The sequence below is a fragment of the Catharus ustulatus genome, chromosome 21, assembly GCF_009819885.2.
Source record: "Catharus ustulatus isolate bCatUst1 chromosome 21, bCatUst1.pri.v2, whole genome shotgun sequence".
Lineage (NCBI taxonomy): Eukaryota > Metazoa > Chordata > Aves > Passeriformes > Turdidae > Catharus > Catharus ustulatus.
Genome location: NC_046241.1, coordinates 68,169 through 90,130, shown reverse-complemented (window position 1 = coordinate 90,130; position 21,962 = coordinate 68,169). Strand labels below are relative to the sequence as shown.

At 47.2% G+C, this 21,962-nt stretch overlaps 1 protein-coding gene across 1 annotated transcript; it reads left to right on the top strand.

Annotated features, from left to right (window-relative positions):
- The first annotated feature begins 1,552 nt into the window (after positions 1–1,552).
- On the top strand, positions 1,553–19,663 carry UAP1L1 (UDP-N-acetylglucosamine pyrophosphorylase 1 like 1). Its single transcript, XM_033077289.1, has 9 exons — positions 1,553–1,904; positions 8,817–9,021; positions 10,651–10,826; positions 11,864–12,036; positions 12,799–12,992; positions 13,806–13,946; positions 15,464–15,649; positions 16,362–16,428; positions 17,329–19,663. The coding sequence occupies exons 1-9, from the start codon at positions 1,628–1,630 to the stop codon at positions 17,413–17,415; spliced, it is 1,506 nt and encodes a 501-aa protein (XP_032933180.1). The 5' UTR covers positions 1,553–1,627; the 3' UTR covers positions 17,416–19,663.
- The last annotated feature ends 2,299 nt before the right edge of the window (positions 19,664–21,962 follow it).

The window sequence follows — 21,962 nt, the reverse complement described above, 5'->3', positions numbered from 1 at the left end:
TTCCTGTGTCTCATGTCTGTGCTTTACTTTGGATTCAGTATTGTTTATATTGATCCCATGGTGTATTTTCATAATGACATGAATCACTTTGTAACATCTCACACATGTATGTTATGAGAAGTTTTATTAAAAGTTTTATTGATGTATGGTTAGGTTATTATGATTTATTGTTTCTCCCCACAGTACCCTCCCCTCTCCACTCCCCGTATTGCTGACACCAGACAGTCTGTGCAGTGTGAGATAGGTAAAGGGAGGGCGTGTACACGAGCCTCTTGCGTGGGTATTTGGGAATAGGGGAGGCTTGTTGCTCGGGGGGTACGGCATGACAACGCCTGACCTCCAATCAAGTTGCAAGAAAGACTCTCCACCAATGGATGGTGAAGAAAAGTCGACTAGCAGACTTCGGGAGGGGCCAGGCTGATGGTGATGCAACACCGGGGGTATAAAGTGCAGAGCAGCCTTTTTGTAGGCGAGCATGTGGCAGATGGTCACGCGCTCCTCGTGTGCTGCCCTTTTTCCTTATTCAGTCCTTTGTTGTATTTGCTAAGATTTAATTAACCTTTAAAAATTTTAAAGTGAGCAGTCCTCTCTCACAGGCAAGAAGGAGTACCCCAGAAACTACAAGCCTGTTAGTGTCACTTCAGTGCCTGGTAAAGTTATGGAGAAGATTAGTCTGGGAGTTATTGAAAAACACGTGAAAGAAAATACAGTCACTGGTCACAGCCAGCATGGCTTCATGAAATTGCTTATCAAACCTGATTTCTTTTTATGGCAAGGTAACCCCACCCGGTTGATCAAGAAATCCAGTTGATGTAATCTTTTTAGATTTCAGTAAAGCTTTTGATACTTTCTCTCATATTATCCTTCTAGATAAAATGTCCAGCATTCAGCTGGACATCATGTGATGGGTGAGCAACTGGCTTACAGGTTGGGCAAAAAATGTGACAGTGACTGGTGGGGCTCCGCAGGGCTCCATCATTGGCCCTGTGCTGTTCCACATCTTTGTTAATGCCTTGGACACAGGACTGGAAGGGAAACTGAGCAACTTGGGAGGAGATACAAAACCGGGAGGAGCAATTTACTCCCTCAAAGGAAGGGAGGCTCTGAAGGGAGACCTGGACAATTTAGACAACTTGGCAACTATCAACCAGACGAAATTCAACAATGGAAAATGCTGAATCCTGCACCTAAGATGGGGCAACCTTGATATACAAACAAACTGGGAACTGGTCACAGCACTAAGCCTGACAGAGCTCAAGGACTGTCTGGACAACACTGTCAGGCACACGGTGTGACCTTGGGGATGGTGCTGTACAGGGCCAAGAGTTGGACTCGATGATCCTTGAGGGTCCCTTCCAACTCAGACTATTCTGTGATTCCATGGGGGAAGCGCTGAGGTGGCCGCTCTTCCTGCGAGGCCGGGAGTGGGGCGAGCTGGGAAGCGTCTCCGGGATGCCCTGAGCGAAGAAGCCGCCGCAGCACACGGGACCCGCGACCCGTGAGCGGCGGGGAGGGTTCCGAGAGGCGCCTCTGGCCCCGCCCCGGCCCGGTGCCGCCCTGCCCAGCACGGCACCGCCCCGCTCGGTTCCGCAGCGTCCCGCGCTGCTCAGACTGGGCTCCCCACGCCATGAACCCGCCCGAGGAGGTGCGGGAGCGGCTGGAGCGGTGCGGGCAGGGCCATCTGCTGCAGTTCTGGGCCGAGCTGGACACGGCGCAGCGCGGAGCGCTGCTGGCGGCGCTGCCGCCGGGGTTGGGCGAGCACTGCCGGCTAGCGGCGGCGGCCGGGGCCCGCCAGCGCGGGCCGCCCGAGCGCCTGGACGGCCGGATGGAGCCGCTCCCCGCCGAGCTGATGGGCAGCGCCCGCCGCAGCGGCCCCGCCGCGCTGCAGCGTTGGGAGGCGGAAGGTGAGCGGGGCGCGAGGCCGCCTGTCCCTTCCGATCCGGGGCTGCGGGGTTCCGGCCCGGGGGTTCAGGGCAGCCGCCTTCCGCCGAGCCCCAGCCGGTGCGGCACAGGAGCTGCCGCTTGTGGTGGCACCGCGGCGTGCCGAGCAGTCTGGCCCCGGCGCTGCGTGCTGCCGAGGCTGGTGGCAGGCGGGTGGGAGCCGCAGGGACCGTGGGTCGGGCAAAGAGGGAGAGAGCGGGGTCACGGCTACACCCCGGCCCATTAGCGCCGGCAGCCAGGGTCCTCGGCCCGGGGAGTTTTGGGTAAGACACCGAGTTTTCACTCTGTCATGAAATGCAGCGGCCGAGACCCCGCCGCCGTGCCTGGCAGGATCGGAAAATCTCTACGACTCCGTGACAGGCAGTGATAGCCAGGTGGGGCTCAGACTTTCCTCTCACATAACAAGCGACGGGATAAAAGGAAAGAGCCTCAAGTTGTGTCAGAGGAGATTTGGGTTGTATACTGAGGAAAATTTTTTCACTGAAAGGATGGTCAGGCGTTGGCACAGGCTGCCCAGGCCAGTTGTGGAATCACCATCCCTCGAAGTGTTCAAAAAACAAGTGGACATGACACTTACAATACTGTTCTCTGGGCATGAGGGTAGTCAAAATTATTTGCAGTATGTGTCATAAAAGATATGTAATACTAAAGGATTTACAGGAGCTCCAAGAGGGCTGGAGAGGGACTTTGGACAAGGACTTGGAGTGACAGAACAAGGGGGAATGGCTTCGCACTACTAGAGAGCAGGGTTAGATTAGATATTAGGAAGAAATTGTTCCTTGTGAGAATGGTGAGGCCTTGGCACAGGTGGCCCAGAGAAGCTGTGGCTGCCCATCCCCGAAAATGTTCAGGGCCAGGTTGGACAGGTTTTGGAGCAGCCTGGGTTAGTGGAGGGTGTTCCTGTCTGGGGTAGGGGTTGGAAGAGGATATTCTTGAAGGTCCCTTGCAACCCAAAGTGTTCTATGGCTATGAGTCCCTGGGGAGGGTGAAAGCAGGGGGAGTTTCACTGCTGCTGAGCTGGGTAGCTGCCTTCATGGCAGGATGAGCTCCCAGCCCACCAATAGGTGCAAAGGCCGGTCTCAGATGCTGATCCCTATCCATGCTGTGTCATGTGCGGCAGGAGGCTGACGGGATCTGAGCAGAGTGGATGAAAGAAGCCCAGGAAAGTCCATAATCCATGGTTTTTGGAGCCTGGGAGATGCGGCTGTGTGAAAACTAGAGGTAAAGGAGGAGATGCTGGCTGGATGTGCCCTTCCCACAGCATGTACATCTTACATGGATGTCTTGTGCTTTTTTTCCAAGTGCACACTCGTAATTATTTGTAAGGGCTCATATGTGTCTTCCTTTATAAAATATAACAGCACTGTTAAAAACAATAATTTTACAGTAATTTCACGATTATAAGCTGCACTTCCGGGTGTCGGCAGCATTTCATTCTTCGTCCATATATAAGCCGCACTGGATTATAAGCCGCACTTTTGTTCGCAGTGAGGATCCGCATCCAACTTTCACAAGGTTTGCAATTAGTAACAGAATCACATGATCGCGGGGTTTACTGGCTCAGCCCTGGCCCCACTTGGGGTGGCCGCCAGGGAGCGGCCCCAGCCCCGCTCGCCACTGCCGCCAGGGAGCGACGCTGCTGGCCGCTGCCGCCAGGGAGCGGGGGAGCGGTGCCCCTGGCCGCTGCTGCCAGGGAGTGGCTGCCCGGCCACCTGGGGAGCGGGGGAGCACCGCAGCTGCCCAGCCGCCAGGGCCAGGTGGGCTCCGGCTCAGCTGCTGTGGGCTCGCACCTCCGGGTTGGCAAATTTCTGAACGTCATCCATATATTGGCTGCTCTGGATTATAAGCTGCACTTCCGGGTTCGGACCAAAATTTTAGTCAAAATGGTGTGGCTTATATTCATGAAATTACTGTAATTAAAAAAAGAAGGCCAGGAAAACTCACCTGTGGTTGTAGAGATACTTGCCTAAATTTTGACAAGTGGCTGCCCAACCTTGGCCCAACATTGCCAGTAAAGAGGTGAGGATGGGTGTGCAGGCGAGTCAGATTTTCCAAGCAGGAACAGAAATAGAAGCATCAGAAGCATCAGGGTCACAGGGCAGAGGAGCTTTTCTGCTGTGTCAGTCTCCACTCATGGAGCTGAGCGGTGATGGAGGGAACATAAGCTGGTACAGTGAATCCCCAGAATGTTTTAGGTTGCAAGGTATGTTAAAGACCATCTCCTTCCACTGTCCCAGGTTGCCCCAAGACCTGTCCAGCCTGGCCATGGACACTTCCAGGGATTGGGCAGCTTCAGCTTCTCTGAGGCCAGGACCTCACCACCCTCACAAGGAACAATTCCTTCCCAATATCCCATCCATCCCTGCCCTCTGGCAGTGGGAAGCCATTCCCTCCATCCTGTCCCTCCATCCCTTGTCCCAAGTCCTTCTCCAGCTCTCCTGGAGCCCCTTTAGGCACTGGAAGGAGCTCTACGGAGCCTTCCCCTCTCCAGGTGAACATGCCCTGGCTCCAGAGCAGAAGGGCTCCAGCCCCTGGAGCAGCTCCATGGCCTCTTCTGCACTTGCTCCAGCAACTCTATGTCCTTCTCATACTGACAACCTCAGAGCTGAAGGCAGCACTGCACGTGGGGTCTCACCTGAGCAGGGCAGAGAATTCTCCCTTCTCACCCACTGCCCCTTGTAGTATCAGCCCAGGGCACACGGGCTTTCTGGGTACCAGTGCACTTGGTCAGGGCCTATTGTGCCTCTCATCCATCCATACCCCCAAGTCCATCTTGGCGGGGCTATTTGAGGGTGTCACAGTGAGGAGGAAAGGACCATTTGAGCCCTAGCGGGAGATAGGGCTGAGTCAGGGCCCCACAGTTAAACTAACAGCTTCATCAAACTGGGTCACTTGTCCCCTGCCCGGCCAGGTGAGTGAGTAGCTGATGTGTCTGCCTTGTGCCATTGGCTGCAGCATGGAAAGGAAAAGAAGACCAGGCTACCTGGATGGGCTGGCCTTACTGATTGCCAACCCTGTCTGGGATCCTGCCACCGTGCCCAAATCATCTGGCCCTAAAGTCCAATGGCTCCAGGCCATCTCAGCCCTGCAGGCAGCCTGAATTTCTACCAGAAGGGGTACACACAGATGTTCTGATTCCTTTGGTTTGTTTTTATGATCTGGTTTAAAGCTGAAGAAGGATTTTATTTCCTGGAAGAGGGCAGTCAGAAGCAAAGACTTTGTTGCGCTGAACGTGGGCATTGCTGTGTGTCTCTGCAGATGTGGAAGCAACCTGCATGGCATTTCTCTGGGGAGCCAGTGTCATGGGCACAGACTTTGTGGATCGTGGATCTCTGAGGGGGTGCAGCTCTTAAAGGCCTTTGTTTGCAAAGGCCTTTGTTTGCAGTGTATTGAGCAGGCTGGGAGCAGATGAGCCATCCCAACCTGCTGCCCAGTGTCCCTGAGACTGGATGGCTGGTACAACCTGTGGCTGTGGGGTCGTCATCACTCTGAGCTTAGCTGCTCTGTGCTCTGTCAGCTCCCCACAGCTGCCACCTGCATCGCATTCTCGAAAGACTGAACAGCTGAAATGATGTCTCCTCATTTCCCCTCCCTCTCTTTCTATGATAAAAAAATGATGGATAAAAGAACCAGACAACTGAAAACTTGTCTTTGGAGCACCTGAGATATTTTTAATGTTTAAAAAACTAATACTATATGTTATTGTGTCTCAGGCGACAAAACTGCCTGGTCAGATTTGCTTTCAGATCTTAAACACTGACATTTAACAGTCACATTTCCCAGGCATTTCTAGGAATGATGGTATAAATCAAACACAGATGCAAGCACTTTTGCATTTTGTCAGTGTTCTATTAATGAAATCTAAGTCATGGCCATGGGCTGAGATGTACCCTATTTCATCAGAGCTTGATGAGCCATTCTGGTTATCTGACTGCAGAATTGAAAAGTTTGGAGTCCTCTTCCTGACTGCTGTTGTAATGGGACTGATGTGCCTGTTCAGGCTTGTTCAGTAAGAGAAGGGGCTACTTACTCAAATTTTTGAGATTATTTGTTTTCATGGAGACCTAAGATCAGAACTTGGAAAAACTGTCTGGGTTGTAGGGTTGTACCATAAATACTGAAAATGCCATAAATGATGGGATGCACTTCGCTTTCTTGGTTGTTCATGTGCACCATGGTGAGCCCTCCTGGAATATGATGTCTGCTGGATTGTCTGCTGGATCATTGATGTTGTAAATTATACTGCTTTGGGCTTAGGTTTATCCCACTGAGGTTGAGGATTGTCAACTCGCCCTTGGGCAGATCCCATCCCCTTGTCACTGCATGGTAAACTTGGAAGAACTGCTATCTCCTGTGGGGCATCTGCATTTCAGTGGGGTGACGCCAGCTGTGGGCACCTGTGAGAGCTGTGGCTGAGAATTGTAGCTCCTTGATGCTGTGGGGCAAAGTGGGGACCTCCTTGACTCCCCAGTACAGTGTTCTCTCCAGATTGTCATGTGAATGATGCCCTTGGTCGCAATCTGTTGCTCTGCAGAGACATCTAATTTGGGATCCATGGGATGTGGTCTGTTGCATCAGAACTTGAGTGTGTGTGTTGGTATGGCAGTGCAGGGGGAAGATGTAGCAGGGCAAGTTCCTGACTTGTTCCACTGGTGGGTGAATCTCAGTTATACCCCAAATCAGCACCCCCTGTGCTGCAGTGAGACCAGCAAATGCTGAGCAGCTTTGGTTTAAATTGCTGTGAAATACTTTAGCACAAGTTTCAGTTCTGGATTATTTTAAAGAAAAATAATTATTTAAAATGATTTATTGGCCATTTCATAGAATCACAGAATGGTTTTGGTGGGAAGGGATGCTAAAGACACGATTTTCTTTTTTTATCTCTCCTGTCATGGGTCTCAATGCCACCCACTATATGAGATTGCTCAGGGCCCTGTCCAACCTGGCCCATTTCCAGGGATGAGGCAGAACAGTTTGAAAGTATCCCACAGGACAACTTTTTTAGAATTTTTTTTCCCCCTCCATAAATTCTTTCTGTGCTGGATCCCAGTAGAGAAACAGCTACCACCCAAGCCAGGGCAAGAGAAGATTTGGAGGCATGCTTTGGTACCTCTCTACTCAGCTCTTTCCCTTCTCCTGCAGTGGTGCCCTGCTTTGGCAAACAGCTGAGCACGCAAGAAAGCCATGTGATGGGACTGGGGCAAGAGCTCATGGTGTAAGCAATACCTGAGTCCTTCTGCTCTCTACTTCGAGTCTCATAGGCAGCTCAGTGGAGGCACAAAGGAGCTGTTTATTGCTTGTGGTTTGTTGTGAAATGCTAGATGTCTTATTTGCATCACTGTGCAGCTCATCCAGATCCTCCATATCTTTTGCATTACCAGTTTAAACGATTCAAGCTTCCCCTGCTATCCAAGGACCTCTTGAAACTTTGAAATCCCAAGATTTCCATACACAGGTTTCTTCTTAGGGAGCTCTCCTAGTCCCACTTGGAGGATTGAAGATCTCCAGAGGTGGCTTCCAGCTCTCAACCCTGTGGCCCTGTGACCCCAGAAGCTGCTCTACAGCAGAACCATGGCTGTGGAACTGGCTCCCGGTGTGCCTGGACACCACAAGCCTTTTTGGAAGGGGTGTGTTTAGGGAGAAAGTCTTCTGTTACTGCTGTGGTAAGACTGAAACTTGAAAGCATGGGAAGGGGAATCATGTTACTGCAATGTCATGGGCAACTTAAGTCTTTGCTGAAAAAATTGCTGGAAGCCACAGTTTTGAACAGAATCAAAATCAAGCCAGGTTGTTAAAACAGCAACTGGGATTTTTGCTCTAATGTTCATTTAAACAGCCAATTTAAAGATTAACATAAACCAAATCCTATTTTTTCTAATTCAATTTCTTTGGTCCCCGTATCTTTCAGTCTAAATCAGGAATGTGTTAGCCTCAGCTGTGGTTAATGTGGGGTGTTTGCTGAAGGCTGGGGTGCTCCACAGGCTGTCCTTGGTTGCAGGAGCAGAGACAGTTCAGTGCTGTGCAGTGGCAGAAGGCCCTGATAGCTACTGCAGTAGAGCTGTGGCTTCTAACATGGGCAAGCCCAATGTTCCTTGCATTCCCAGAGAAACTCAAAGTGTTCCCTAATGAAAAAATCTTTCTCACAGTTGTCAGTCATTATTGTGATAGTAACTTTGGAGGAGGCAGGGACCAAAGTCTGAGAGTGAGCTGAGTGTTTATGTGCTCTGGTTCTTTCCTACATTCTGGTCTTCCTGTTTTGTCAGGAGCACTGACACTAATTTCAGTTAGATTGTGGAAGTTGTGGCTTCTGCAAGCTTGGCTGTGTTACTAGCCCTGACTGAGCCGTGTTCAGCTTCTAATTGATTAAGGCAGATTCCAGAAATCCTCATGCTTTACTCAAGATGACAAGACTTGGCTTCTTTGGAATATAGAAATGATAAGGGACCTCTAGAGATATTTAGTCCAATCCCATTTGGAACAGAACTGTAAACAGCCCAAGGCCAGGTCAGCTACAACTTTACTGAAGTAAACCTTGGAAACCTTAGGGGACATTCCTTTCTCTCTGAATGTCTTTTTAGTGCTGCACTACCTCTTAGTGAAGATTTTGTACCCTAATTTGAATCTCCTAAGCTGCAGCTCTTGGCTGTTGTCTGTTATTGCACCAATTGTTGCTGTAGATGAGGAAACTGCTAGATCCAGGAGGTGAAATGAATTTTCTCTTGTGTGTGCAGTGGCATATTTCTCTTTGAGATGCCAACATTGAACTGGCAGCTTCTGGCTGTTTCCTGAGCTTTGCAGAAAGCCTTAGGAGAAGAACATGGGGTGTTGATTGCTTTGGAGGTTCTTATGTTCTCTTGGGCTTCTTTTCTGTACAGGTTTACATCAGATCTCACAGGGCAAGGTGGCAGTGCTGCTCCTTGCTGGAGGACAAGGAACCCGCCTGGGAGTCAACTATCCCAAAGGCATGTACAATGTGGGGTTGCCCAGTGGCAAGAACTTGTATCAGATTCAAGCAGAAAGAATCCGCAAAGTGGAGCAGCTTGCTGGCAAGAGACACCACTGCAAGTGTGCCATTCCCTGGTAGGTCACCTAAAGCCAGACCTGCTGTCTGGCAGGGCTCTTTGCATTCCAGTCTTGCCTATGATGTCTTCAAGAAGCACTGAGCTGGGGGCTGTACGGAGACAGGTTGAGGGGAGCCCTTTGTTGTCAGGATTTGCGATGGCACTGGCTGGAGGAGGGTGCAGAGGGATAGGAGGTGGCAGGTCCGTGTCTGCAGACCTGAGGGGTTGAGTACTGCCTTTGTATCACTGACCATAACCCTAACTGCTGTACCTTGCTGGCTTTCCAAGCAGCCACTGGGAACACTGTAAACAGCACTTTTCAGTGATTGTTTCAGATGCTTTACAAGAAATTTCATCCATTTCTCCTTTCTCAGGTTCCTGCATGGAGGATAACCTAGAGCTTGCCTTCCAAGCCTTTCTTCCTGCTCTTACCTATAATCTCTGTAAAAAACCTCTTGCTTTGTGTTCAGGCCACCTCCTGCTGTCACTGTTTACTGTTGCAGTTCTGCTGGCTGCTCCTGGCTTTCAAAAGAGATGAGCTCTGGGCAAAGTGCAAAATGTGAATTCCCTATGGGATGTGGTGGGTGAGAGGAAGGCAATGCAGATGTGTCTGGAAATGTTTTCTGCTAAATGTTCTTTGTTAGACCATGTGGACTATGTAGAAATACCTTCATGGAATCTGAGGCAGGGTTTTGGCAGCAAAAGAGCAGATGTCTGAGGGCTTCAGGTTGCCACATTGTTTTACAAATTGGAGGTCAAAGTTGTTTCCTCATGGAAGGTGAGTCCATATTGTACTTCATCCTGAAGCCTTGTATACAGGACCTGAATTACAAATACATCATCCCTGGTGCTGCTGGAAGCCAGGACATTATTTGCAAGATGCCACATCTGTTTCCAGTTCCCCTCCCAGGGGTGAGGAGGCAGTTGAAGCAGTTTACTGCTCCAGTACACCTGGGCCCAGGCTATGCTGTACTACAGAGATGTAAAATGGAGAATGGGGAATTGAGGTCCAGGCTCTCCTGTGTTATTTCCTCATGCTGATAATATTTCTATGCCAATAGTTGTTGAAAAGTTTGACAGGTAGATGATCAAGGTGGCGTTTAGACAGTAGTGAGGAAGGATAGTGGAAGAAGAGACAGAAGCAATACTGAAAGCAGCATGACAGAAGCAGGAGTTGAAAGGACGGGAGGAAATAGAAAAACTTATAACAAAACCAAACCAAACCATGCAAATACTGCTGTTTGTCTTGGCATTGAGAGGTGCTGACAGAGGGAACTGGTTAAGGTTTCTATAGACCTGTTTAACAGCAGTTTGGATCTAGAGTGAATGAGGCTGTTTTCTGCCCTTTATCTTGTTTTCCAGCTCATCCAGATATCCAGATGCTGTTCACATTTAGGGCAAGGCTCTTCTGTCCTGTCTGGAGCTAGGCCAGGGTAGGATCATGCCCTGATACGGTCATAGGGACCCCATGCAGCATTACTGCAGGATGAGTTCTGGAGGAGAGCTCTTACATGCAGTTGCTCACCACAGGATGCTGCCGTGTCTCTCATTTCACACTCCTGGGATTCCTTTCTTTTGTGTTCAGTTTGTAGTTTTGTGTTTCGCTTGTGTTGTTCTTTCTCATTGCCCAGCCCCCATTCCTGCCCAGGTACATCATGACAAGTGAGTTCACACTGGGACCAACAGAAGAGTTTTTTGTACAACACAACTACTTCAACTTGGATAGATGCAACGTTGTCATGTTTGAACAGAGGATGCTGCCTGCTGTCACCTTTGATGGGAAGGCCATCTTGGAGGAGAAGGGGAAAATTGCCCTGGCTCCAGGTACCTGCTGTTTGCTTTTCCATAGTGCCGTACTGTCATGTGGGTTGATAGTTGCTACAGGCCATCAGCCAGCTCGGGCACAAGAGCAGGCTTTGGGGGTCAGGGTTAATGTTTCCAGTTAAGGCAGAAAGGTTCTGCTAATGTTTCAGGCTGGTAATCAGGAACATATATCTGTTTAGTTCATGTGGGAGATTTGACCACAGCACATGTTTTTTGTCCAAGTCTGGAAGTGTTGGCAGGATTAGGAGTGCTGTGGTTGCAGGGTAGGAAAAAGGTGCATTAGCAGAGCTCTCTATGAGGTCTCTGGGGTGCTGCCTTCTGTGGTGAAGGTCAGGAGCTGATAGCTGGAAATGGGTAAAAAAGCAGCAAGAAGATGATCTCTTTTCAAAATGGCAGCAATGCCTCACCTTGTAATGTTCTTTTAACCTAGACATGGTAAGAGACTTGGTGATGGCAGCCCAGTTGGGACCGTGTTGCAACTGCAGGGTGCTTCTCTTGAGCTGACAGGGGGCATCCCAGGACAAACTGTAAATGGGTGATGTGTGATAAATGTGCAGGTGTCTTTTGTACAGCTGCAGTTTAGGCCTTTAAAAAGGCATTGAGAAGTTGTGGGGGGAAGATAAACAGAAAATAAGATTTATTTTAGTCTTTCTCCAAGAAAGAGAATAAATATGATTTTGCTGTGTACTGGAGAAGTGTAAAAGACTTTTCCCACCCCCTGCATAGATTTGCCCTTTAGTATCTCCCTCGGAGGATGTTACTAGCCTCCATAAAGTCTCATAATGCTGCTCAGTGAGACTGGTCGCTATGGTCCCACTGTTCAAGTGAAAGTGGAAAGAGAAATATTCTCCCCTGAATTGTGTGCCAGAACTGGAAATAAAACCTGGTATCACTGGCTCTTGGCTAGAATGCATTCCCTACACTTCTGTTCAATAAAGTTTCTTCAGTACTTTCAGAGCTTTTGCTCCGTTAGCTACAAAAAGCCTACCCCAAAGTCACTAGTGAGCCAAGACTTTCTCTTTTTTCTTACATTGTAGATGGCAATGGTGGCTTATACCGTGCTTTGATGGATAATAAAATCTTGGATGACATGAAGCTGCGTGGAATCCAGTATGTCCATGTATATTGTGTGGACAATATCCTCGTGAAAATGGCAGATCCAATCTTCATAGGTTTCTGTGTTTCCAAAGGGGCAGACTGCGGTGCAAAGGTGAAGCTGTGCTAGCACTGGGCTGGTTTCCCACAGGGAGTTTGGGTCTGATGATGCTGGAAGCTGCTGGCTGCGGGGAGCTTACATGACTTGTGGTGTTCAACCCCTTGCCATCAGCAGCTCACTCTGAGCAGGTTTAGAGTTGCTTACTGCCTTCACTGCATTTCAAATCGCTACCCATAGGCATCCTCTTTCTTCCCAGAGTACTGTGGAAAGTAAACTTCAGTTAGAGTAGGGACTACAGCTGAACAGGAAATTACACATTGGAATTGCTTCACCTCTACACCCAGCCCTTTCTACAAAGGCACTTGGGCTGTCTAGAAGACATACTGGACTGGGTTCTGTTTTTTGGAACATGGGGAAAGCCTTAACAGCTTGGATTTTGTTAACCTAAAGCAGCAAGTGCCTGAAGAGAAATTTATGTTGAGTCATTAGCGCTGTTCAGGCAAATGGGAAATTGAAGGCTAATAGCTGCAAACAGCTTTAATGACAGGTCCTAGTCCTTCAAAAGAAAAGTGTCCTCCAGTATGCTGATTGCTTTTAACTGGTTTGTATTCTGAGAAACTGTCAAATTAAGTGGTTGAGTACTGGGGCTTATGTTGAATTGTTGGGCAAAATGTGCCTCCAGACTGGTCTGTGTCCCTTATACAGACCTGAGGTGCTGGAGGATCAGCAGGCAACATTCCCGTGGGATTGTTTGTACTTGGAATAGCCCTGGGATTTTCTTCCTCTTTGTCATAAACCTGTATCCTGTGGCTGCAGGTAGTGGAGAAGGCGTACCCCACGGAGCCTGTTGGGGTGGTATGCTGTGTGGATGGGGTGTACCAGGTGGTGGAGTACAGCGAGATCAGCCCAGAGACTGCACAGCAACAACACCCTGATGGGGGACTGATGTTCAGTGCTGGCAACATCTGTAACCACTTCTTCACTGTTGAGTTCCTGGAAACAGTGGCCCAGTAAGTCCCAGCAGACCTTCTAGGTAGCTGTGCAGCCCAGAAAGGCCTCCAAGACTGGGTGTTCCTGTTTCCCACTCTGCAATTTCAGTTATGGTTATCCCATGTGTTGCCTTTCACCTCCTCTCTCTTCCAAACAGTTCCAAACACCTGAGTTCCCTTTCTGACAGCCTCAGCATGCTCTCCAGGCCCTACCCAAGGAAGAGGTTCCCAGGTTAACTGTAACTAAATCAATTGAGATATACCAGTGCACAATCTTCCTGGGCCTTCAAGGGTGCAGCTGTGCAGGCTTCAGTGTGGTCAGTGATGCAGCCTCACACCATGGATTTCCAGTGGGAATGTCAGCCATGCCAGTGCTTGGGACAGCAGAGTTTGTGGGAGAGGGTGGATTCTCCACCTTGGTGTTGGGGAATGGGGATGTGATGCTGGGCATTCAGTGAGCAGCTGTACAACTTTCCTGAAAAGCTTGAACCACCCTTGGGTGAGGGAACTGCTTTGGTACGTTTTCATCCCAATCAGGTAACAATTCTGGTTGCCTCTTTTTTTTGTAACCTCTGCCTGCAATTTCAGCTTGATGGAAAGTTCTCCCTCTCCTCTCGCTGTCATGTTCCAGTGGTACAGAGAGAGCCCAGGGCCAGGCTGTTCTGCTCGGTAAAGTGTTTCCTGGATGTGACTTGGATCACTTGGGAGGGAGCAACACCCACAAACATTGAGAGTTGACCCAGAGCAGTAATGAGCCATCTGCTTCCCTCAAGTATATTGCTTTTTTTCTAAGTGGGCTTGAACTAAATAAAATGGTTTCTTCTCCTTTTGCAGGAAATGGGAGTCACAGCTGAAGCATCATGTAGCCATAAAGAAGGTGCCCTACATTGACAAGGAGGGAAATCTGGTAAAACCACTAAAACCAAACGGGATAAAGCTGGAGAAGTTTGTGTTTGATGTGTTCCAGTTCTCTAAGTTAGTGACAGACATCATTCTACTTCTCTCCTCCCCTTCTCAGTGTTTGTTTGAATGAATATAGGTCGAAACGAGTCACCCCAGGGAGCGTATGGTTTGTGGGTGGCTTGTTAGGAAGGTTGTTGGATTTACACCCAGCTCCAATCCAACAGCAACACCGCAGGCTCTAAGGGGAGCTCACAAGGCACTGTGCTTGTGCCAACCCTGCTACCAGATTTGTCATCCTGCTGAGGATGTGTTGGCTGGCCTGGCCTCTGTCAGCCTGGGGAAAAAAAAGGAAATCGAGTGCACAGCCAATGAAGCACAAATTGGGAGTATTCAGACTTGCAAAAATTGGATCTTTCAGCATTTTAGCTTCCATGGCAACTGCAGCTCTGGTTACATTTTTGGGCGCTGTTATGCCAGGGGTCAGCTCGCACCCTTTGTGTTCAGAAAACTGTTTACTTAAGCCCATGGGGCCAAATGGAGCTGTCAGTGTTCACCTTCCAAGTTCTGCAGAATAGCTGGGAGTGCTGTGATATACATAGTCAGAGGTACTTGAGTCTAGGGAACGTAGGATTTTAGCAATTAAGTATAACTGTTGTTATAAAATCTATTTTTCCAAGGTCTGAAATTCAGCAGTGAAGATTCTGTTTTAGGCTTAAATAAATGCCAAAGAGAGACCTCAGGCAAACTGAATTATGTTTTTTGGGGGATAGTATTTCTCATTTTATATTATTTCCTTTAGAATAGAGAGTTCAAGGTTTGACCCAGTCTCTGTTTCCTGACTTACGTTAAATAAAGTAGTATCAAACTAAAGGCAAAAACAGAGTGATAGGAACACTGCTGAGTTCTGAGCTGTGACAGGACTCATTTGCAAGCAGTGCATTTTTAACAGCTCAAAACCACCTTGGCAGCTGTGCTTCACATGATGTGCAGAAACGCACAGATGTTGCTGTGGGGCTTTTTAATTTGCATTGCCATTTCTGGTAAACAGCTGCATTTCACATTCATGTGTGAGGTCTCGTTGCTTGTTTGTCCCTGGGAGCTGGGTCCTTAGTTGGTCCTTACCTACGGACTCCCAAGCAGAGGGCATTTCTTGGGGTGTGGTGGGGTGCTCTGCAGTGAGTGCACTGCTTGTGCTGTGCCCAAGCTCAGGACAGTACTGTGCTCTCTGTCCTGCTGTACTCTGAGCTGCCTTGTCCAAGAACCTCCCACTGCTTAAAGATGTTTCTGTGGCATCTCTGCAGAGCTGTTGCTTTTTCTCTCCCCTGAGCACAGCTCCGGTAGATTGGGAGGCTGCTGTTACGTTCCCAGAGAGACAAGGCTTCTTGTGTTTTTCCATTCTACAGCCCTGGTACTCCTTGACTCTTCAGATGGGTGGTGGGCTTCCCTTGGCTTGACTGCCTCAGACTGCATACAGTGCTTCTCCCAAAAAAAATATATGAGCCTTTCCCCATTAATACTGTTATTGCATTAGCAGGGCTGATGACTAGCTCTGGTTTTCATAATCACTGTTTTCTTCCCTTTGCTGGTAGAAATTTTGTGGCATTTGAAGTTCTGAGAGAAGAGGAGTTCTCACCACTAAAAAATGCAGACACAGCTGACAAAGATACTCCTACCACTGCACGGCAAGCCCTCCTGGCCCAGCATTACCGCTGGGCTCTCAAGGCCGGGGCCAAATTTGTGGATGAAAATGGTTGCAGGATACCAGAAAAACTCAGGTATAAATCTGTGACCTTCTCTGCAGCTTCTCTGCTGGAAGTGCTTAGCCATGCCAGCTGGCCAGTGGCACATGCTGGGCTCTCTAAAACCGGGCATTAGTGTAGTCACAGAGTGGCTCAGTGTGATTTTTGTTCAGCTGGTCCTCTCTGGATATGCAGGTTGATGTCTATTACTGTTCCTGCTCTTCTTATGACTGTGCTCCAGGGCTCTGGGCATTCTCTCTGGCAGATCCCTGCTATTGGGGTAATGAGTTGACCCTTCCTACAGCACCTTGTTAGACAGGGGCAGCCTTTTCTGTCTGGATTTAGCAATGCAAGAAATTTTAATTAGTAGGCCCTGACAACTTTTCTGACTGAGGCCCCAACAGGTCTTAAGGATTGGTTGTTAGAGTGATTACCATTCGGATACCTTCCTGCGTCATGTGTAGTGGAAAGCTGCTTTTACTCCGTGGGGTCATTACTTCATCAACTCGTTCAATAAACCACAAGTTGTTCATTTTACTTGAAAAGCATACCTAGAAAAGGGGTATTTTGGTTTTGCTGAGTAACATTTGGGACCTGCTAATTCCTTTTTATTTTCACACTTTGTTTTCACATGATGTCTGGTGCATGTGACTATAACAAGTGTCTTATCCCTCTGGATATCCTGTTCTGGACAATCTTTTGAAGATTTTTTAACCATGGTAGGAAATTAATCCTGTGTTCTCTTTAGTCTCTCAGGAACTGAAGATCCTCCAGCTGTGTGTGAGATTTCTCCATTAGTGTCTTACTTTGGAGAGGTGAGAATAACTATCTATGGAGGCATTTTTAAGAGTGTGCAGGTATGAATCTGATTTCCTTCTAAACACAGGGGTTTTTTTAGCCTGGGCTTGCTGAGAAATGGTAAGATCAAGGAAACAGGGACTTGGGCTCTATGTTACCATAACGTGGTTCCATTATGATTTACTCTTCAGCAGTTTGTTCACTCTCAGTTTTAGCAATCTATAAAATGAGATTTGCAACAAGGCTGTAGTTTCATTAAGACTCATAAGCACTTTGACATCTTAATGAGAAGTGCAGAATATTCAAGTTAGAAAATCCATGAGTTCTGTTCTCATTTGTGCCTATATCCCACAGTAAGTGAATCCTGACTGAGATATGTGATGTATGTTGGCTTTAGAAAAGTCATTTCTCAAGTTTGTACCCCTGAAAATAATTGATCCTGAGAGACCTGCTTCCATGTAATAATGAGAATAGGAGCTTCCCTGTGTTGGATGGACAGGGTGAGAAATAGTAGATTGCAGGAGAATGTGTGGGCACTGTTTGCTCGGTTTCCACATGTGTTAACTTACAAGTCAGCTACCTGCACTAGGTGTATTCCTCAACATGTGCAGGGGGTGAACTCATTGCAATCAGTAGGTTGTCAGAACAAAATGAAAACAAGGCAATTTGATTTTTCTTTGTCAGGATTATTCTAATGTCAGTTAAGGACACACCTTCCCATGCTGCCCCCCTGAGAAGCTTGTTTTTGACATCAGGTTTTATGGTACCTTAGTGCCTCTACTTCTTGAACCCCAGAAACACTTTCTGTCACTGTGCAAACTGTTACTGTTGCCTGTCCCTGACCTTCATCACTGATTCCTTGAGGACTTAAAATAGTGCATTTACAGCCTAACAGTTCTGTTCTCATACCTTCTCAGGGTCTGGAGGTGTACATGAAGAACAAAGAGTTCCCTTCTCCCTTTGTACTCGATGAAACCAAAGTAGAAATGCTGGAAAATTCTTGAAGTGGGAAGTTTTTCCCTCTCAGATCCATGTTTGTCAGCTCCATTATGAGAACTGGCTAAATGTCAGCTATGAAGTGCATTATAAAAAAAATTGCTTTGCAGTGTCTGATTGATGCTAAATCCTTGCAGCAGTAGCGATTGCACATGTGTGAGCTCCCCGGTTTTGTTTGGTAACTTTGAAGGCGGTGCCTTTTACGTCAGTCTGTTTTGTATACTTGGATGTGAGTGTGGATTAACACTTTCTGGGTGCTAAACAGATCCCACATTTCTTATTTACTATTGCATATGAATATGGAAAAGAGCCAGTCAAGGACTTACAAATCAGCTTTGCCTTCAAGAAGATAAAATTTCTTCAGTGCTTTGTTAGGTATCTTGTTTGTATTGTTGTGGTTGTTTTTTTGTTTGTTTCATTTTCCTAAATCATGTGCACAGCTGCAGTTAGTTTGAAGTCCCATCCTGAAAAGTATGGAAGGACTTTGGATACTGAGGTTTTTCTCTCTAGCCATCAGTTTTTTCCCTAATCATGTGCTGATTAGAAGATCCAATTCAGCAGTTGCATCCTCTAAGTAGATCATACAGAGTCTGCTATATATAGGGATGTTGCTGTGCCTAAGCATTGCTTGAGGCTTGGAGTCCGAAGATGAACAGACTAGTTTTCTATCTGGGCTTGCTGGTACCATGCCTAGACTGATAGTTCCTTACAGTCGTAGTGACTTGGGGTTTTTTAATTAAAAAAAAAAGAGAATATTTTTACAACCCTCTGCCCTTCCTGACTGTAACAGTTTTCCGTTCTGTTTCCTATTTCATATATACCATATCTCTCAAACAAGGCTCTCTTGAGGTACCTGAAAGTAGTAAGGGAAACAAATCCCAGTGGGAGAATTTAATGTCTAACCAAAAACCGAAAACAACAACAAAAAAAGACTTAGCATCAACAGGGTACACAGTAAAACACCAGCTTCTGCTTCTACAGTTTTTGCCCAGGTGATTTTCCAGCATTCTTTCACTTAAGAAATAATTCCACAGCTACCTTTCTTTTAGATATGTTACTAGCCCTAATGTAAAGATTAATGTCAGCTAATAAAGGACACTAATTGTCAAAACATATGTAGCATGTGAACTCAGCCGTGGCGAAGGGGTCCCAGGGTAGCCCTGACCCTTGACCCACCAGTGATCCTTCCTGTTCAGTTTTTGGACACTTCCTCAGAAAGCTCATGCCCATCTAATGCAGAACCTGCGCTGGGCATGCCCAAGTTTTTTCAGCCTTGGTGAGGATGCCTCAGCTGCACTCTCTCGTGGCTGGCCTTTGCATGAGAAATGTTCCATACTCTTCCACCAAACATGGTGTTAGGGAAGGTAGTGAGAAAGATGTTTCATCTGAAATGTTATTTCATGCATCAGCTTCTACTGAGAAATTGCTTATGCTATTTCATTAAGCATAAATAAGTTCCATGGTTTTCTGCAATTTATGATGTGAAGCTCTATTCAAATAATAGAGATGGGAATGGGAAAATATAAAAATTACTTTGAGAGTAAATACAGTTTATAAGTATGCTCAAGTTTTCCAAAGAAAGCATCAAAATGTCAGTATCAGAGTTTTTGGTTATAAAGTGTTTCTGCATGAACATGTGTAATGATCCTTGCACACATGCAACAGGCCTATGACAGTTCTGATCACCTCAGCTGGCATGTGCAGCCAGTAATTCACATTTTTAGTATAAATGAACCATTTATCTTGTCACCCAGTTCTGTAGTCTTTTTGCAGTGTTTCTATGACACATTCCATTTCTGTCAGTTTTATGTCTGAGAACAAATTGTGTTGTGTATTTGTGAGTACTGCTCAGCAATTGAAGTACACACTTCTTTTACACTATGCTGTGGTATAAAGAAAGACTTCTTTTGCTTTTTTCTTAAGTTCTTTTCCTTTAAAGCTTCAGTTTCCATGCACACAGAACAGAACTGCTGCCATGGTTTTCAAGGTTGTTTTCAAGGAGAAGTTAAATTAGAAGTCTGAATGCCCTGTCTCTTGGGTTTTTTATTTTCTATTACTCTTCACATTTTAAACTGGAACATAGAAACAATTTTGAGAGTACTTTAACAAAAAAAATCTGTCCTGTATGTAACAAAGTCTTTGTATGCATTATAAAGTGAAAAAAACCTACCTGAAACAAAGGGAAGGCCTGTAGTACTCCAGAAACTTCTGGACATCTAAGCATTTTTAACAATAAAGACATTATTGTGATTTCTATGTATTTGTCTGTGTTTCTTGTTTGTGAGAAAAACACACTTCTTGTCTTTGTCCCTATGAATGTTGTCACCACAGCTGCAGGATGGTGTCACTGGTGTTGAATCTGGAGGCTGCAGTGCCCACTCTTTCAGATTATGAGGGCATATGGAATGAGTTGAGGGTGATTTCTGAAGGGGGTTGACATTGTGGGATCTATTTTTTTCATCAGAAAACAGAAAATTATGTTCTTATCTGCAATGCTGTATATTTTTTCCAAGTTTTTCAGCTCAGTTTATTGAGGGAAGGGAGTTTAATTGCAGGTGATGGTTGTCTTATTTCAAATCGATTTTAGTAATATGGTTCTAAGTCTCGCAGCTGGTGTGTAGGTTATGAGCACTTGCTGCAATCCAACTTTTACTTTGCTTTTCAATGAGTGGCACTCCTTAAATAGGGCTCTATTTATAACACAATCAGTAGGGAAAGGCAGTAATACCTCACAAATGGCAGATTGCCCTCATTTGGGGTTTAGGGCTGAATCCAGAAAATGCCAGAAGCAAATCTTTCTCTCTTACCTCTTTCCCCTCGTTTCTCTCTTGACACCCATGTTAAGGCTGCTGGGGATTTAAATGTTTTAAAATTACATGACTCAATAGTTTCCCATGATAGGAAAATTAATACTAAAACTGAACGCATGCTTTAGGCATCTTAAATTGTTCTGCTTGTTTATGTGCTGTTCAGATCTGCCAGGCTTTTTGATTGATTAGTTTTCTTAATCATGAAATTCTCAGAAAACACCAAATTTTCAGTTTTATCTTGAAATCTACTGTGAGGTGGTTTCCAAATGTGAAGGCTCAAATGATGCATGCTAGCCTGCCACTTAGACCCAGCTGGAGGTGAATTCAGTGCCAGTGTTTAGAGCAGCAGTCTTAAAGCAGCTGCTTCAATGTTGCCTTTTTCCTATTGGACTGTGAACCTGAGCTAGAAGCTATTACAAACCCAGTCCTGCTATGGCTGTGAACGTGTACATCCCTAAACAATGCTCTTCCCTACTCCGGCTGGGTATGTCCCTCCTCCACAGGGAAGATGCAGGGAACTCCTTTATTGCAGAGGGAGTGACACAGGGCTGGGGGGCTGTGGAGGAGCAGCGGAAGGAACTGTGTGGGATGAGTGCTTCCTACTGCATTCCAAAGTTCAGTGCCAGACCTTATGGAAGGGTTTATTTACATAACTGATTAAATTGCTTTTCACCCACTCGCATACATCCTTTCACAGATGCCAGTTGTCTGCTCTCAGGCCACGTTCCCACATCGCCTGCCGGAAAACTGCGTGTCTCAGTTTTTCGGTGGCAGCTGCTAATGCCATCAGCCAGCATTCCCTGTCCTCTCCGAGGCAGCAGCACTTCGGGCTTTTCCCCGGTCGTGCACTCTGTCCAGGTGGGCGGGAGGAGCCGCAGTGTCCGTGCCCCCTCCCCGGCTCGGGACACAGCGCGGCCTACTCCCTGCTCCATGGGGACTTGCAGGCCATTTACTGAGTTGATTTTCCTTATGACCTCCCACATGCACGTCTTCATTTCCAGTTCTTCCATACCAATGATTCTGTGGTCTCTATGTTGTACTCTCGCGACACCGAAGAACAGCGAGGAGTTGCAGTCTCTCCTTCGCCTCCCTGCCCACCCCACAGCTGCTGTCGTCGCTGTGCTGGGCGCAGTTCGGCGACGTGCGCCGAGACAGCGACAGGCTCGGGCAGATCAACGCAGCCCCGAGCACCCCCGGTCCCGGCCTGAAGCCGGAACTCGTGCAGAAGGTGGTGAAGCGCGCAAAACTTCCCTGTAACCCACGAAGTAAGTTATAAGAATAGGTATGTATTTATTCAGCGCTGAGGTGCATGGAGGATAGCTCCTCCAAATATACGCACACCTTCGGCGACCTGCGACCTCTCTTCCTTCTCTACGACCTAGGACTACACAATACGCCTAATACATATTGATTTCCTAACCCCGCCTGTCCCCGCTTTGTATTAAAATTAGCTCCACCCCTCTTTGTGACTGCGCACTGCTCCTTGTTGGTCGCTCTGGTGGTCGTCTGGGGAGCCCTTGGGATGAAGTAAACAGTCTTCCTTTCAGTTGAAGTTTCCACCTGGTCTCTTTGAGCATGTTCTTTTATTTAGTCCTTTGACCATCTTCCGGACTTTGATATCAGTTTTCCTGGCTCACGGGTCTGAAGAACCCCCTTATCCTGTGGTGCCTTTGTCCTCGCATCCCGTTTACGCATTCTAGCTCTTTATCTAATTTTGTAACCTTGCTCTCCTCCTGTTCTTGTAA